Below are 16,546 nucleotides of genomic sequence, written 5' to 3'. Positions count from 1 at the left end.
ATTACAAAAAGTTGCCATAAGAAGCCAAAAGTATGTCAGAGAGTAAGGCTCATCAGATAGTGACTTGTACGACCATAGCCAATAAAGATGGGTTGTTGTTTTTCCGTTAAATATTTGTATTGAAAGTTTTCAACATAAGATACAATAAAAGCCAAACTAATCAAAAAAAGAAAAAGATACAGAAAAGCCAAAATAAGAGAAAATAAAAATAAAACGGCAAGGGGGGGGGGTAGATATAAAAGCCTTCTATCACAACTGTATCGTGTCCTTTAACCATATACAAAAAGGTAGACCTTCCCAGCTCCCACCTGGGAACTTTTGTTTCTTCCCCCAGACTCCCACCCTGGGGGATCTTTTCTACCCTGTCTCCCACACAGAGCCCTTCATCATCTACCTCTCACTGATGAGAGGTACATTTTGAACACCTGATCATGTCCACAAGACAGATCCTGTTCATTCTGCAGAGTAAAGTACAATCTATACTGGGGATAGGAAACCTGTTGCCCTGTAGAAGATGCTAGACTCCATCTCCCACCAGCTTCTCCCAGCAAAGCCAGCAATTGGCGATGATGCGAGTTATAGTCCAGCAACATCTGGTGGGCCAGATTCCCTATCCTGCATCCACCCAATTATTTGTATTGAGTCTCCAACATATTAACATAAATTGGGAACTGCTTAAACCCCCCTATGAACCCCTACCCCACACAATTTGAGATACGAGAGCCACTCTCTAGACCACAGAATCTTAGACGTTTTCTGCTTTGTTTTCAACTTGAACAGAACCTGGTATAATTGAGAAATGTGTTTTCACAGTTCTGTGTCTTTAATCAAAATCTGCTCGCTTGCAGTAAATTTCCTAGTCAAAGCTACACCTAACAATCTGCTTACCAAGCTCTCCAGGCGTTTGGCAACGATTGACGCAAATCTCTGTTCTCCAGCCAGTTCAGATATTAGGAAGACATATTCTGGTGCAGTCACTTGGTTGGACCTGTGAGTTCGGCCTGGATAGGAAGAAAAAGAGGTTTTGTTCACTCAAGTCACCCAGCAACAGCCACCCGTTCTCAAAAATACTGGCTAGGAAAACAGAGGTATATTTGGAGGCCATGTTCTTCACAACAATAAAATAAACAAATGATTCAATTAACCATCTCAAACTGTTTTCCAGGGAATTCTGTGGTTCCTCACAAATTTATAAGAGGTTTATTTTATGATTATAAAAACATTTCTTTACTGCCACATCATAAAATACCAGGGTGGGGTATAACAGGAGAATAGAAAACACTATGAAAACAACAATACATATAATAAATTGAGCAGCTGATAAAAAAAATTAAAATTAAACAGCCACAGAAGCCTGCCAAGAAAAAAAGCGCCCTCTGTGAAAATCAGTAATAGCAAATAGCTTGCTAACTGCTATCATATCCTCCTTTCAGTATACAACCACAGACACGGGTGATGCTGTGGTCTAAGCCACTGAGCCTTTTGGGCTTGCTGATTGGAAGGTCATCAGTTTGAATCTGAGCTACAGGGTGAGCCCCCGTTGCTCTGTTCCATCTCCTGCCAACATAGCAGCTCGAAAGCATGCCAGTGCAAGTAGTAAATAGGTACTGCTGCAGCAGGAAGGTAAACGGCGTTTCCATGCGCTCTGGCTTCTGCCATGGTGTACTGTAGTGCCAGAAGCGGTTTAGTCATGCTGGCCACATGACTCAGAAAGCTGTCTGTGGACAAACATCAGCTCCCCTGGCCTTAAGCAAGATGAGGGCCACACCCCATAGTCAGTTCATATGAGGCACAACAGGCCTAGGAAATGTACACTGGAGGGATAAGACCCCACCAAGAAGGCAACACAATCCACAAACACCAAAACTTGTCCAAACCCCATGTTCATTGCCAAGAATAGTCTGGACATAGTATTGACTTGAAAGAAAGAAAGACCACTCTCTGTGGAGTGGGTAACACCAGGCCTAAGCAAATTTGAATCACTATCCTTGGAGCTAGTAGGAGACTAACTCTTGAAGACAAACAATTTTTACTGAACTATGAAGATTCAACTTGCTTGTGTTTGAAGCTACATTTTGGCTCAGATATACCCGAAGTGAAGAAACAAGAATTTAAATTTTACTTTTTAAGGAAACTGTTTTAGAAATGAATACTTAACTACCTTGCAAGTCACTTCTTCCATAGACACCGATTGAATTGTGTTCAGTAGTTTGTCTCTGTGGCAATAGAAATACTACTCAAACTAGACAGAACTAGAAAACTCTGTTCGAAGACTCCTACCATTATGTACCAATCAATGTGTTGTCAGATTTCATTATCTTCTGGCACTGTGCAAAACCTAGCATAGACTGAACTCTAGTTTGCATATCAGAACACTATGTAATTTGAGAGCCTACACACATCTGTTTAGCAGCATTGCAAAAATAGGCAACTCTGCTAAACCTCTCTTACTGCAAATGATACAAACTCAACATTAAGTGCCTGACAAAGAAGCATCATTTCCAAGTAAAGCCAAGACAAAACTGCTTACCAAACTGCTGTATTGCCCTATCTGCACTCCACGGCAACTCCAGAGTCATGTGTACCCTTCGCCTCTGGTTCTTGGCTCGTCGATCTGCTTGCAATGAAATACCAGAGCTGGCTGCTTCAGAAATGATGGCAATATTCTTTAAGAGAGAAAGAATGGAAAGGTTGGATTTTAAAATTTTAATATGTCTATGAACAGGATGTGAACATGTGTTTGAATTGGTAGGAAGAGACTGTAATTCAAAAGGTAGATCACATTCTTTGCATGCAGAAGGGATCTCCAAGTCACCTTTAATGAAACAGAAGTTACATGTGTTTTATCTCTATTTTACCTCTTTAGCTACTATTAACTTTAATAATCTTTTGAATGTTTTAAGTAACTGTTTTAACAGTCTTTTATCGAGAACAGAGTCAGAGGTTTCCTGTTACTGTTCTGCTCTTGTTTGATAAAGACCATCTTGGCTTTGAGTCCTGGAAGACCTGCAAGCCTTTTCCACCTGTCCTGGGAGGGCAGGACCCTGACTGACTCCAGCTACAAAAGCTGAAGCTGCTGAAGAGGACAGGGACCATTTTGGCTGTCTCTTAGTGCAGACCCAACCAAAATACTGCCAAGAATTCCCTGACATCTGTCCATCTATTTTATATGAATCTTTCCTTGAGAACGGATGTAGAGTTATGAAAATGGTTACCTTATCTCCATCCATGAATCTTTGCTTCTCTGTGATGTTTAGGATTTCAACAGGAACATCGAGCTCAGACCTGGACTCGTAAGAGATGCTGCCATCATCATTACTCACGACTCTCCCTTTGCGACCTGTCATCTTCGGAAGAATGACCTGTTTTAGCATGCTAAATAGTGCTTTTAGGAATCCATTACATACTTCCAAACAATTTCACATGCACTCAAGAAAAAGATTGTATGATTAAACATGCTGCCCATTTCTAGCAGAGTTTGTGTCCAAAGCCTGACTCGCCCTAACAAACTTTTAGGTTAAGATTAATTCTGCTTCCCTTATTCTCCTCATGTGTCCTGATAACACCTGAAGGCTCACTCCAATGGAAGTAAGAACTGAGGGGTTGGTGGGTTTGGGGTGAAACAGTGACTGGTCAGAAGCCAGTGAGTTATTTTTAAAGGGACACGGAAGAACTTGTGTTTAAAAACTTCTCTATGAACAAAAGGTTGCTTTTGCAACTGTTTGGTTTTTCCTATTTGACAAAAGAGGGGGAGCAGGGAAGTCAGGACAGCAGTGCTGGCTTTCTAAAACACCTACATGCTGAAGACATCCCAGTCTACTTCTCTACCCAATAACTTTTGCCTTCCATTCAATTCCTTATGTATTAGTGTCTGATATTTCCATTTGGAAGCATCATCACCTGAAGCTCAGGATATCCAAGACTCTGGACTTCTAATCACTGAAGGCAATACCTTCTTTCTTTACTGACAATGTCACCATCCGTGTTGTTGATATGAGAGAGAGTGAAAGAAAGAAAGGGCGGGTGGACAGGCAGTCCTCATCAACAGTTGCCCATAAGGGTATGTAATCCTCAGGCTAAAATAGGTTTGCTACCCCTGTTATTAGTGGAAGGTAGTTTGACTCTAGGCCAATTAATGCAAAGGCACTGGAATGAACATCACTAGGCTTTATTTTATAAAATTATGTTTTGGTTTATCAAATCTTTATTTAATTGCATTTAATGTTAAACATGTTAAGGTATGTGGATGTTCTGTAGCAATTCCTGCTCTTATGTGTGCACACCATAACACCTCAAACTACAGGTCTGCTTCCCACACAGTTACATAAGATCCAGCACCTACCTCAGCCACATTCTCAGGACCACCCAGTTCATCTATAAGTTCATCCAGTGTATTAGGAGGAAGATCTTCTGATAGTTTTTCCAATTTATCAAGCAACTCCTTTTTCATCTGCTGGGCTCTCTCAACAGCATCCTGACTTGTTACATAGCTGGTATGTGTATTACTGTTAGCTGCAGCATATATATAAAAAAAGGAATGGTGGTGTTTAGAAATGTGAAAGTGTTGTTTCCCTTGCTGGAAGGAGCATTCTGACTTCAAAAGCCAATTCAGAAGCTGCATTCAACATACCAGACGTATTTGTAGTAGAGGAGGTAACTACTGTGGAAGAAAGAGAACTGGGCCGTTTGGATCCAAGTCCAGACGCTAGTAAGGCACTCTGAATGGAATCTGGGTCTATGCTTTTCTTTTTTTTCTTCTCTTTATTTTTCTTATGTTCTTTCCTAATTAGCCAGGGGTCTGAAGAAAAATAAAATGTATTAAAGGAGAAAAAAAGACTTCTGGAAAAATATGAAAGTTATGAACCAGAGCAATTTCTTTTGTAGGTAAATCTTGTATCAGCTTAATGAAAAACAGTACAATTGTAACTTATGAACATATAACACATGCGGTTTCAGTTCTATGTGCTTAAAGGTTGGCCGGCTGAAATCACACAAATTACCGGTAAATGTATGGAAAGCAGAAAGCTTAAAAGATCTTTTGTGCAGGGTTTTCCCAGCACAGAAGCTTCCAAGCCTTGCTTACATGGCTCTTGCAAGATCTTGTGGGAACTTGAACAGCCTCTTGAACTCTCTTACAAGAGCACTCCAGAGCTTGAACAAGAGTATTCTAGAACTGATCAAGGCCCACTTGCTAGATGGCTCCAGAAAGGTAAGGATGCTTGCAAGGCGAGTAGTTCAAGTATACATGCTTGTGTGTATAGCCCTGGAGCGTAATCCCCCCACAAAATGTGACAGTACTACACTCAGCCTCTGCAAAGTAATACTACTGTGAATAGTGGCAGCACATGCAGCAAAGCAACAATTGAAAAGAAATACTAAATTCCATGATACCCATTATTATCTCACCATCTTCATCATCCTCGCTAGATTCATCCTTAAATGGGTTGAAGTCATCATCTTCCCCAGAGCTTAAGAACCTGGAGCTCTCATTATCACTCTCTTCATTGTCCGAGATGTCCGACTCACTGTAGCTTTCATCAGAACTGCTCCCAGCTAGCCCGCCAGTTTTACGCGCTTTCTTGGCTTCTCTGCTTATTTCTTCACCTTTTTCATATGAAAGGTAATAAAGAGGTGGCTATCACTGAGTGGCATTTACCCCCACTATTCTCTCTATGGGTTGTTAGCAAAGACTTTGTAGATTTTTTATTATTTATGGATGTTTAACAAGGAGGAAAACCATATCAAAAGAAAAAGAAAAGGGGGGGGAAGGGTCCTGTTGTACTCCTTACACATTAACAGGCTTCCTTTCAAGTCTTCTTCAAAGTATAAAATTACAACTTCACTGGAACTGATAAAAAAGGGCTGGAGATGAGGGAACCTCACAGGACACTGCCAAGTTTACAAGCCAAATGTTAAAAACCCAAGGTTGTGCGTATGTGTGTGAGTTTCCCTTTGCTTGTTCTAACTGTATGGAGACTTTTCCCGTAACAAGTCATGATATTTCACTGCTGTTATCACCTACTGTACCAGTTATAATATTTTAAACAAAGTTAAGGAGCTGGAGAGAAGGGTCCTTATGGGAGCAAAGCAGTTTAGGACCCTGGGTCACTCTGATGTGGAAACTGGGATGGGAGGCATATATAACAGCAGGGGTTGCTGAAGGTTCTATGTTTGTTGTGGTGCAGCAGGCCTATTACGTCCCTATATGGTAAGAACGAGCAGTGCAAAGCCCTCTGCAATCAATTTCTGAACACTCAAAATTAAATGAGCACCACTTACAAAAAGGGTGGTTCAAATGAAATTTGCTTTTCACATCTCTTGATATTTAAATCAGTTCAGGCAATAGAGAAAGTGACAAACATAGTAAGTATTTCAGACAAAAAGCTTCACAGCAGAAGACAGACACTATGGTCTGTTCAAGTAAGGAAGAGCTTGCAGCTGAGTGTGGGTAAAAATCAGTGTACCAGTAGCTTGAATTAGTTCTTCAGTGACCCAGTGCCAAGACTCCCTGCTCTATACAATTGCTGATTAGTCTTCCTTGCACACCTGGGAACACAGTTACTTGCCAATACTGCTAGATTTTCCTATTTCATTTCATTTTATCTATATCCAATATTCAAGGTGGCGTACATGGCTCTTCCCCTCATTTACTCCCCACAACAACCCTGTAAGGTCGGTTAGAATGAGAGACTGGCCCAAGTTCACTCAGTGAGCTTCATGGCCAAGTGGGGATCTGAAACTTGGTCTCCCAGGCCCTAGTCCAACACTCTAACTGCTATCTTAACTATATTAGAATAGCATTACAACTATGTACCTTTGCGTTTCTTCATTTTGTCCTCCTTGCAAGGACTGTCTCTAGGAGAGTTGTTATTACTTTGAGCAGACAAGTCGATTCCCAGCAAGCTAAAAAGCTTCTTCCTGTCAGGAGCTGGGAAATGTTTCTCAATGAGAGACTGAAATACTCCCCTGCAGATTTAAAAAAGAAAAAACAGTTTTGCTTGGTTGAATGGGCAACCTAAAATTTCTCTTCTCCCAGCATTTTTAAATGCTGCTGTCTATGTAGTATTTTCCTGAAGGTCTGACTTGTTTCAGGCAGATGCTATTAAATCTCAATTCAGTCCGAACTGCCATACCAAGAGCGGCAATGAATCAGATGGGGACTGGTTAGTCTTGGGTCAATACTGTTCGAAGGAAGACCATCCACAGTACTGCATCATGGCAGAAAATTATGAAGGACCATGACTTGACATGTGAGAGTCACTGAAAGCACACTATATTATATGCTGCTTGAACAAAGACCAATCAACTAAGAAACCAAAGACCTTAGAAACCATCTCCCCTCTTACATGAAATTGCAATTTCCAGAGCTCCAGAGGCAAACCGATGACAGAAAGTAATAGTACCACTTTATTCTGCCTTGATGAGACCACACTTAGAGCACTGTGTCCAGTTTTGGGCACCACAAATTAAGGATACTGACAAGCTGGAATGTATGCAGAGGAGGGGGATCAAGATTATTGACGTCCTGGAAAACAGGCCTTATGAGGAATGTTTGGGGGAGTTGGGTAAGCTTAGCATGGAAAAGAGGAGACTATGATAGCCATCTTCATATATCTAAGGGCTGTCAAAAGCTGTAGCAAGCTGGTTTCTCCTGCTCAAGAGGGCAGGACCCAAACCAATAGATTCAAGTTACAAGAAAGGAGATTACGACTAAACATCAGAAATAACTTTCTGACAGAGCTGTTCGGCAGCGGAATGGACTCTTTCAGGTGGTGTTGGACTCTCCTTCCTTGGAGGTTTTTAAGCAGAGGTTGGGTGGCCATCTGCCATGGATGCCTTAGTTGAGATTCCTGCATTGCAGTGGGCTGGACTAGATGACCCTCAGGGTCCCTTCCAACTCTACAATTCTATGATTCTATAAACAATGATGCAGCAGAAGGCTGCATCATTAAAAGAACATTTTGCAACCAGAGATGAGATTTTTAAAAATAGCCTACAAGGTGCCGCTATACCCAGCAAAGTCACTGTGCAAGTCGCATGGCTCCTGCTTCTTTTTGTCCCACAACCCACATACACCTCAGGCCTGCTCCCAGGGTTCCTCCCAATACACCAGAGCAATTAGGGGTGTGCAGGGGGAGGACGCTCTGGTGTGGAAGCACAAGTTGCTCTACTTATGCAAGGACTTTGCTGGATACAACCCAGTGAATACATAAACTTATGTACAGCACCTATAATGAAAGTAGAGAAACTTGTAGCAGCTATGCGATCATTTTAGAGCTGGCACAAACTTTTCCTCAGGATAAAAGATCAACTAAGTTCTGTAATATTCTTTCCTATTGTTCTCAAAGCACTGTACGCTCTCATTAGAATTCCAAGAGTTTCCAGAAATTCTGATTGCTTGGGGTGAAGAAAAAAGGCAGCTGCTGGACAAACATCTCCAACATTTGCAGTTTTAAAACAGCACTGAAAGACTGAGTGCAGTTGATTAGCCTGCCCTCTTCCTCCTCCACTTTGTGAGCCCTCCCTCCCTTCATGTTCATTTTTTAGTAAGCTTGCTGGCAAAACCTATATTGATTTTTAATGTACAGTTCTCTGCATTTTCCAAAAACCTGAAAAACTAAGTTACTTCTCCCAGATTTGTATGACTGATAGGAGTCTTACTTTGCTGTGGAAACAAAGTCGTTCAGTTCCCCACCACCTTCTTCCAAAGCTTCTAAGGTTCTTGCTTCCCCCGTGGACTGCAACCCAATGACTACACACTGGAGAGAGAAAAGAACACTCAGTTTAAAGCTCTTCCAAATATACAAAGCATATCCGACCCCCCCACCCCCCCACACATCCAGTCACTCTGACATTTCCCTGAGAAAATGAAGCCATGTTTTGAAAACATTCTAGAGTCAACCTGAAACTTACTTTGCCATTCTTTATTTCTTCTCGTGCCAGCTGTACCACCCTTTTCACCTTGGAAGCTATGCAGAGGTATTTGAAGAATCTCTGGTGGGCAGACCAGAACTGGCCCCACATAGACTTCTTCATCCGCTGCTCAGCATCAATGAGGTCGGCTGCTTGCTGGAATCTCTCCCTGGCACTTACCCACTGAAAAAGGAACACCATAATTTTTTCTATAAGTAAATATGATGAACTTCTACAGTGTAACAGATTAACCTGAGATGATTTGTCCAAGAATGTTTCAGTTTATCACAACAAAAAAAATTCTTTCCAGTAGTTTTTTTTGTTTTGACTATGGCAGACCAACACGGCTACCTATCTGTACTCAGTTTATCACAGTTCTTTTCTAACTTGCTACCTTCAGGGAATCAAGGATGTATCATTCTAAGGTGCTTAGTCAATTCAGAAAGAGTGCTGTCAATAACTACTGGACCTCAGTGTTGCCTCCTATGAGTTGAATACACCCTAAAATGGGAGACGGAACCTGGTGCCCTCCAGATGTTGGACTACAACTTTGATCTTCTCCAATAACTGTCCATGCCGGCTGGCGCTGGCGGGAGTTAGAAATCCAACAACATCGGGACAGCCACAGACTCTCCATTCCCACACAAGAATATACCCCATGATAAAACACTGCCAAAGACTACTAGCAACAATGAGTATTCTGTCTTTCAGGGAAACTCACTCACTGCACTGATCTTCTCACAGAGGAGTCCCAGGGTTCCCTGTCAACTACTGCACTATAGAATGATCACTGTAACTTTGTTCAAATCAATAATTTTATCATTAGTGCTTTTAATCTTACTCTGAAGACTGCAGTTACATTATGATGTACAAGACACACACCTGAATATTTAAAAGTCAGGACAAGTGACAGCCATCTCTTACAGGCTTTACAAATATGTATTGAGAGGTCCAGTAAAAAAACCGCATTTTCGAAGGATGGGAAACACATCAGTGATAAAATAATAAAATAACTTATTTGAAACATTTTAAAACATGTTCTCCTAACCTCTTCCTAAGCCTTCACCAATAAGAGCATGAAAACCAACTTTTCAAGGAAATATTTTTATTTCCATAGTACAAGCATGTCTCAATCCAGAGAATTTACACATAGCACTGAAATCAATGGGATACGTTAGTCATGACTAATTTGAATTATTTAAAATATTATTTATTATTGTAATATCAATCTCACATGTAGAATAAATAAATAAATATAAAACACACTAGTTAAAGAACCAAGTGGTATTAGTCTTAACAGGCAACATTAAATTAACAGGCTTTAATTTACAACAAACAGTTGATAATGAAAACTTATCAGTAATGTGTCAGGTGGAAGAAGTTCCCCAACTGGAGCATCAGCACCAAGAAGGATCTTTCTCAGGTTACTGCATTATATGCTTCAATGTATGTGGAGGGCCACCACCACAAACCTTAATACAACCCTTTAGGTAAGAGCAGAACCACTGTACTGCCAACTGCCAACCTACACAGCTAATCTAGCAAAATACCTTGGGTGTTGGTATTAAGAGCTGCTGAGAGATCAAAGAGGAGAAACAGGGTGGCACCTCCCCTTCTGCCCTCCATCAGAGCAGCCAGGGCTGACTCAGTCCCTAACTCAGGCCTGAACCCCAACTGAAATGAGTCCAGATAATCTGTATCCTTCAAAAGCATCTGGATGGCCATCACCCTCTTGCGCACCTTCCCCAACAACATGTGCAACTGGGCAACAGCTTTCACAAACTGCTGGGTTCACTCCCACCGAGGAGCAGGCACACTACTGCATCTTTAAGAGTGGCAGTTACCCCCCCATCCTGCAAATATTCATTTACACCTTGGACCCACCTGATCAGCCACCCTACACCAGTGTGGATTAGGGTCTGTGTGTTCAACTACAATTCAAAAGGTACAGTGCCTAGTTTAACATGTAAAATGCTGTATTTAAATACACTTACCATTTTTACAGATTTATTATACATTTTAACATAGTGATGTGAAAGCTGAACCTCATCAATTTTGAAGGTTACACCCGAAAAGCTCAGCTGCCTTGCTATATACATTCCTCGTAGCTTCATATCCATAGCAACAATTTCCATGGCACCTACACCTCTGAAAACAAACAAACAGAAAGGAACCATCAAGGTAATTGATAAGATGGAAATTATTTTAAAATAGAGAATTCTTGGATTTTTTAAGGGAAAGCTAATGTTGTATTAAAGCCTGATTAAATATGGTTTTTCAATGGAACAAATATCTTCAAGCACTATCACACAATGACATCACCACCAGACTGAGTTGCAAGCACCATATTTTAAAAACACACTAGAGACATGAGAAGGGAGAATCTGTCAAGCTTTCTATTATTTACATCAATAGATGACATGGTAAAGGTAAAGGTAAAGGTACCCCTGCCCGTACGGGCCAGTCTTGCCAGACTCTGGGGTTGTGCGCCTATCTCACTTAAGAGGCCAGGGGCCAGCGCTGTCCGAAGACACTTCCGGGTCACGTGGCCAGCGTGACATCGCTGCTCTGGCGAGCCAGAGCTGCACACGGAAACGCCGTTTACCTTCCCGCCAGTAAGCGGTCCCTATTTATCTACTTGCACCCAGGGGTGCTTTCGAACTGCTAGGTTGGCAGCCGCTGGGACCGAGCAACGGGAGCGCACCCCGCCGCAGGGATTCGAACCGCCGACCTTTCGATCGGCAAGTCCTAGGCGCTGAGGCTTTAACCCACAGCGCCACCCGCGTCCCATTAGATGACATGGACTTTGCCTCAAATAAGAAGTCTCCTGGGAACATACAACTGAGGACCCAGAAGGCATTCTCACCCCCTTCCTGTGCCTGAACAGCTAATGTCAACTGAGTGGAGAAACGCTTGCAGTATGTGAGTTCTCAGCTCAGCAGGATCCCTTCCTGCATTTGCATCCGGCTTGAGTGCGGCACCCTATGGCTTGGATTGTTCTTTTATTGGAGGGGAGAAAGCAAGGTCCAGGTGAGCAAATGACCCTGCTCTGTGACTGAAGGACTAGATAATGTGGCCTTCTGGAGCCATCTGATTGCAGTATCCAGTAAGAGAGACTTGTATTGCAGTCACCAGCCCCGTGCTGTGTAACACTCCTCCAGCAGATTCAGCAAGCACCTTCAGCTTTTGACTGAGGTACCTCTTGAAGACCTTTTCATGCCAACAGGCCTTTGCAGCTATTTAAAACTTTCTTGACTAGTCAGTTTAATAATTGTTTTGGACCATTTATATTGGTGTTTTATGTCTGATTTTTATACCACAGCGATATTTTAGTATGGTGGCATATAGATACTTCTATAAAAAATAAAACTTCCAAGTGACGCAATGCAGTATCTGCTTTTGAAGGTAGAAATGGGTCCTTTACTTGCCATCATTGACAGAGACCTCTACAGAAAAGATCCTCCCACAACTGCTTTTGCATCTCTAGGAAGTTTGGCACTGAACTGAATAGTCTTCACATTTAGGTATTCTACTTACAAGCATGCATTTTGAATAAGGCAATTCACCATATTTCACTAGAAGGCAATTCAGATTTTCCTACAGCAAGTCTCTAATTTGTTTCATGAAGCTCCCCAGATTTAGTATAGTATCAGTTTCATTTCTGAGTCACATGAAATACTCCCTCCTCTGTCTAGGAATTAAATGTTTGTTCTTACATCCTCTGGCAAATAATGTTGCCTTCAAATTCAATCCCTGAGTTGTCCCTCTAAAACAGGGAAATCTTCAAGAGCCATGTGCAACTTGATAACAAATAACACCTCATATGAAACTGTCTTATAGAGTCAGACCATTCCCATGAGCCATCTTACTGAGGATAACCATTTTCATGCTGGATCTTCATATAAATCTTGAGCTCTACCACATAGTTATAGCCTGCATATTAAACAACAAGAGTTGACATATGGAGTCAACAACTTACCTTCTTTCAACAGCCTGAATAAAGTCACTGAACTCCCTAAATGGAGTTCCTTCACCCCATATCCCAAGGCGGTTCATATATGCCATATTGCGTGGCTCAGATGCACCTGAAAACAAATATCTAGATTAAATTTCATACCTTTCCACCAACTTAACAAAACAACAACACCACATTTAAAACAGAGTACATACCTGTGGCACTAGCATAGACAACTCTGGCTTTTGGAAGTTTATTCTGCAGCTCCAGAACCGCCAAACCTGTCTTAGTCGGTTTTGATGACCCAACAGGACAAAGATTTTTAGCCTTGTGACATTCATCAAATACTATCTGAACATATTGTTAAGGAATAGACATTAATAATAAAAATAATCTTACTCCCAAGGAAGTTTTGACTTACAGTGAAACAGAAATATTGGTCGTAATGTTACCCAATTATAAATAAATAATGCAGCACAATCCTAAGCATTTCTCCTTGCAAGTGAGCCTCACTATGTTCAGTTGGACTTTCTCCCGGATAAATTGGATAGGGTTGCAACAGCAGCCGATTAATCATACAAATATTAGTCAATCAAATGTGCATATTGGTTGTTTTGGTATGACATATATATGCATGTGTTTCAGTGGACACCTTGTAAGATCATTCCTTCTATTTGGAAGAGAATGAGGGACACCTCAAAACAATGTTTAACATATACAGTTTTTAGAAGTAGTGTACTTTTATTAACAATAGATTTTGCAAGTAAGAAAAGGTGCTCCATCTGGACAATCAACTAAGAGCTAAAAAGTCAATCAAATACTGCAGCTTAAAGATCAGTTTAGTTTTTTATTAATTAACTAGACATCCATGTCTTTACATTTAACTATAAATACAAATGTTTGACTGCTTAGAAACACTTCTACACTTGACAGATGTCTTTCCCAAGTGACTGAGAGTCCAATAATTTAAAACCAGCAAGACGCACATGCTTAAGAAAGTGAGTGCAGGCACAGGTTTAAAGAGCTATGGGAAGAGTCTGTTATTGTACCAAGTTAGAACACTGAAAAGATACAACTCCATCAAAGTCATCTCCGCACCAGTGAAGAAGTTGTTTGAGCCTGGTTTTATATTTGCCCCCAGACTGACTTTCTCCAATAAGAGAGGAATAGGTGGCAAATATGACACCTTTCTTCACACTCCCGTTGTGTTTTGAAGAAATTTTTCCATATTTGAACTAAAATAAAAATACCGTATTAGTATAAAAGACACCCTGCAACTGGCACAACTATTAGTTCCTTACAAGTATTAGTTCCTTAAACTTTGTTTATAAACTTGTACATCCAACATTCAATTTCCATCAATATAATTATTGTAAAGTTGCAACAGGATGCACGTACCCAATATAAGCAACACAGGGCAACACAGTGATCTTAATATCTATACTTTCTCCTACAAAGATCATACACATTTCCTCTATTTTTAAAGTTCAAATGACAAATGTTCCTAATCTTGGCAAGTCTGTGCCTGTGCCACTTTTTGTTTCTGCTGAAATAGTTCTAATACCAAGAGACATGGAGAAATGTTTTTTGCCTGAAATCTATGGTCACAAGTTACAATACCCTTTTATACTGTAACTGTACAACCCTGGGAAATGCAATTCCTTAAAGGTGGGCCAACTCCCAGCATTCAGTACACTATAGTAAGGGAAGAAGCCCAAATATTCAACCCTGCAAAGAGCATTAGACTTCTTTATTCAGTGTGAAAAGTGGCACTGGTGTGGCACATTCAGTACAACTTTGCTCTTTATTAGAAATAGGGATACTGCAGGATTTTGTTTAGTACACATTTTTTAATGAACTGACTTGATTTGTATTTCCCAGACCAATACACAGATTGTAGCAGTTATCCTTCAGTTTATGCACTTGTTCACATTTTGTGACAAAGTTCTTGGCCCAAACATGTTCCAAAATGCTTATTTTATAAGAAAAGGCATAAGAAAAGAGTACAGTCATATCTCTTGCTGCGTTAGGTTCAGGATACGTCCTGCCACAACCCGGAAGTAACGGAACGGGTTACTTCCAGGTTTCGCCGCTCGCACAGACGCTCAAAATGACGTCACACACATGCGCAGAAGCAGCGAATCGCGGCCCATGCACACACGGGTTGCATTCTGCTCATGTTACGAACGGGGCTCCGGAACAGATCCCATTCACAACTAGAGGTACTACTGTACAGTAGTGTGGTTAAGAAAATTCACGATGCAGAACAGAGTGGATTTATGAGTGAACACATGCAAAACAGAAGTGGACTGGAAATAGATCTGTCCATTCCCAATCAGAAACCTGCACAAATGCAGTTCTTTCCAAGAACTTGTTAAAATGTTATGCAGAGCTTCCACCCAGATCAATAAGACTCTTTCCCACTGTATATTTAACATCTAGTTGCCAATAACTCATTTGTTACTATAATCTTGCAAGTTTAATAGCAGGTTTGTGAAATCTATGAATGTCTAAGAGATAATTAAGACATGGAGACCCATGTAAATGATGATTCATAAAACTAATCATATTAATTAATAAGTCTAGCAAGATATGCAATGCTCTAAAGCAAAGGACTAACGAAACATTTTCCACAACTAAATTTGTTGAGAACTACAAATTTCAGTGGAAGAGTTCAGAAGGAAATTTCTACCCAAATAAACTCAAGAAAGCGCAAGCAATTGTCATGTGCTTAAATAACTGGACAACCCCACCCTACCCCAATCCTGAAGTCTTCATCAAGTCTGTAGCAGTGCTCTAACACCATGCCAACATCTTGATTTTATAATATTGCACTGGAATAGCGGCATTCTAAGCAACTAGGTGCTAGTATTGCAACTTAGGAAGGCAACAAAACCATAAACAGCAGGTTTTAACATGTCTAAGATATACAGCATTCACATAACATGCATCTCACACAAGCATACCTAATACTTTGCTTCAACTGTACATAGTAAAAAAATCCACACCTTGTTTAATGAATGAACCAAAATGTTTTTTGCTCCAATATCTCTCAGATCTCTTTCTGCATCGTATTTCAAATCATTTGAAACACTAAACCTAGGAGAGAGCAAACACAACTGTGAAGATACAGGCAAAAAAAAATGTTAAGGATTTTGCTTACATAGCACCCCCCCCCCCCAATTTAAGTGATCTCTACTTACCATACTGCCCTTTTTCTACCCAAGAGGTAGTTCTCATATATTATTCCAGCTATGGTCCTTCCTTTTCCTACACCTGCACCATCACCTATCAAGAAACCAGCTCTGTCTCCATTGGGTAGGAATGTTTCATGTTGCTGCAGAATGTTAAAAAAAAGGAAGATAAAAGATTCAGCATAGGAGAAGTTACACGCCAACCCCACACCTTCTGTAGCTGAACAGGAAATTGGTTCGTTTTGAGTAAACATGAAACCATGACATACCTGTGCTGCGTATGTAACAGCTTCAAGCTGCAATGCTGACAGCCAGCCACTATCAATACTCTCTTCAGGAATTGAAGACTTATACCAAACTTCTGGAGGGGTAACACTGGAGAGAGAGCTGGTTTCTACCACTGGATCAGGATGACGCAGACCAATTTTTACTGTTTGTAGAATATAATACAAATATTATAGGCAACATCCTATCAGAGGTTACT

General features: G+C 40.8%; 1 protein-coding gene across 2 annotated transcripts in view; it reads right to left on the bottom strand.

Annotated features, from left to right (window-relative positions):
* Positions 1 to 16,546, bottom strand: part of SBNO1 (strawberry notch homolog 1) — a 39,098-nt gene that overhangs the window by 10,176 nt on the left and 12,376 nt on the right. For both annotated transcript variants that reach the window (XM_083716887.1, XM_083716886.1), the window contains exons 7-22: positions 16,332 to 16,492; positions 16,072 to 16,205; positions 15,877 to 15,967; positions 13,942 to 14,103; positions 13,084 to 13,219; positions 12,893 to 12,998; positions 10,908 to 11,061; positions 8,914 to 9,096; positions 8,662 to 8,759; positions 6,815 to 6,966; positions 5,407 to 5,604; positions 4,631 to 4,798; positions 4,343 to 4,512; positions 3,216 to 3,347; positions 2,531 to 2,666; positions 889 to 1,001 (exon numbers count right to left, since the gene is read on the bottom strand). In XM_083716887.1, coding sequence (XP_083573013.1) covers positions 889 to 1,001; positions 2,531 to 2,666; positions 3,216 to 3,347; positions 4,343 to 4,512; positions 4,631 to 4,798; positions 5,407 to 5,604; positions 6,815 to 6,966; positions 8,662 to 8,759; positions 8,914 to 9,096; positions 10,908 to 11,061; positions 12,893 to 12,998; positions 13,084 to 13,219; positions 13,942 to 14,103; positions 15,877 to 15,967; positions 16,072 to 16,205; positions 16,332 to 16,492 — 2,294 coding nt within the window. The remainder of the gene's footprint in view (positions 1 to 888; positions 1,002 to 2,530; positions 2,667 to 3,215; positions 3,348 to 4,342; positions 4,513 to 4,630; positions 4,799 to 5,406; positions 5,605 to 6,814; positions 6,967 to 8,661; positions 8,760 to 8,913; positions 9,097 to 10,907; positions 11,062 to 12,892; positions 12,999 to 13,083; positions 13,220 to 13,941; positions 14,104 to 15,876; positions 15,968 to 16,071; positions 16,206 to 16,331; positions 16,493 to 16,546) is intronic.

Source organism: Podarcis gaigeae, assembly GCF_964106915.1.
Source record: "Podarcis gaigeae genome assembly, chromosome: 16".
Lineage (NCBI taxonomy): Eukaryota > Metazoa > Chordata > Lepidosauria > Squamata > Lacertidae > Podarcis > Podarcis gaigeae.
The sequence above is the reverse complement of the archived record's forward strand: the minus strand, read 5'-3'. Positions and strand labels throughout refer to the sequence as shown.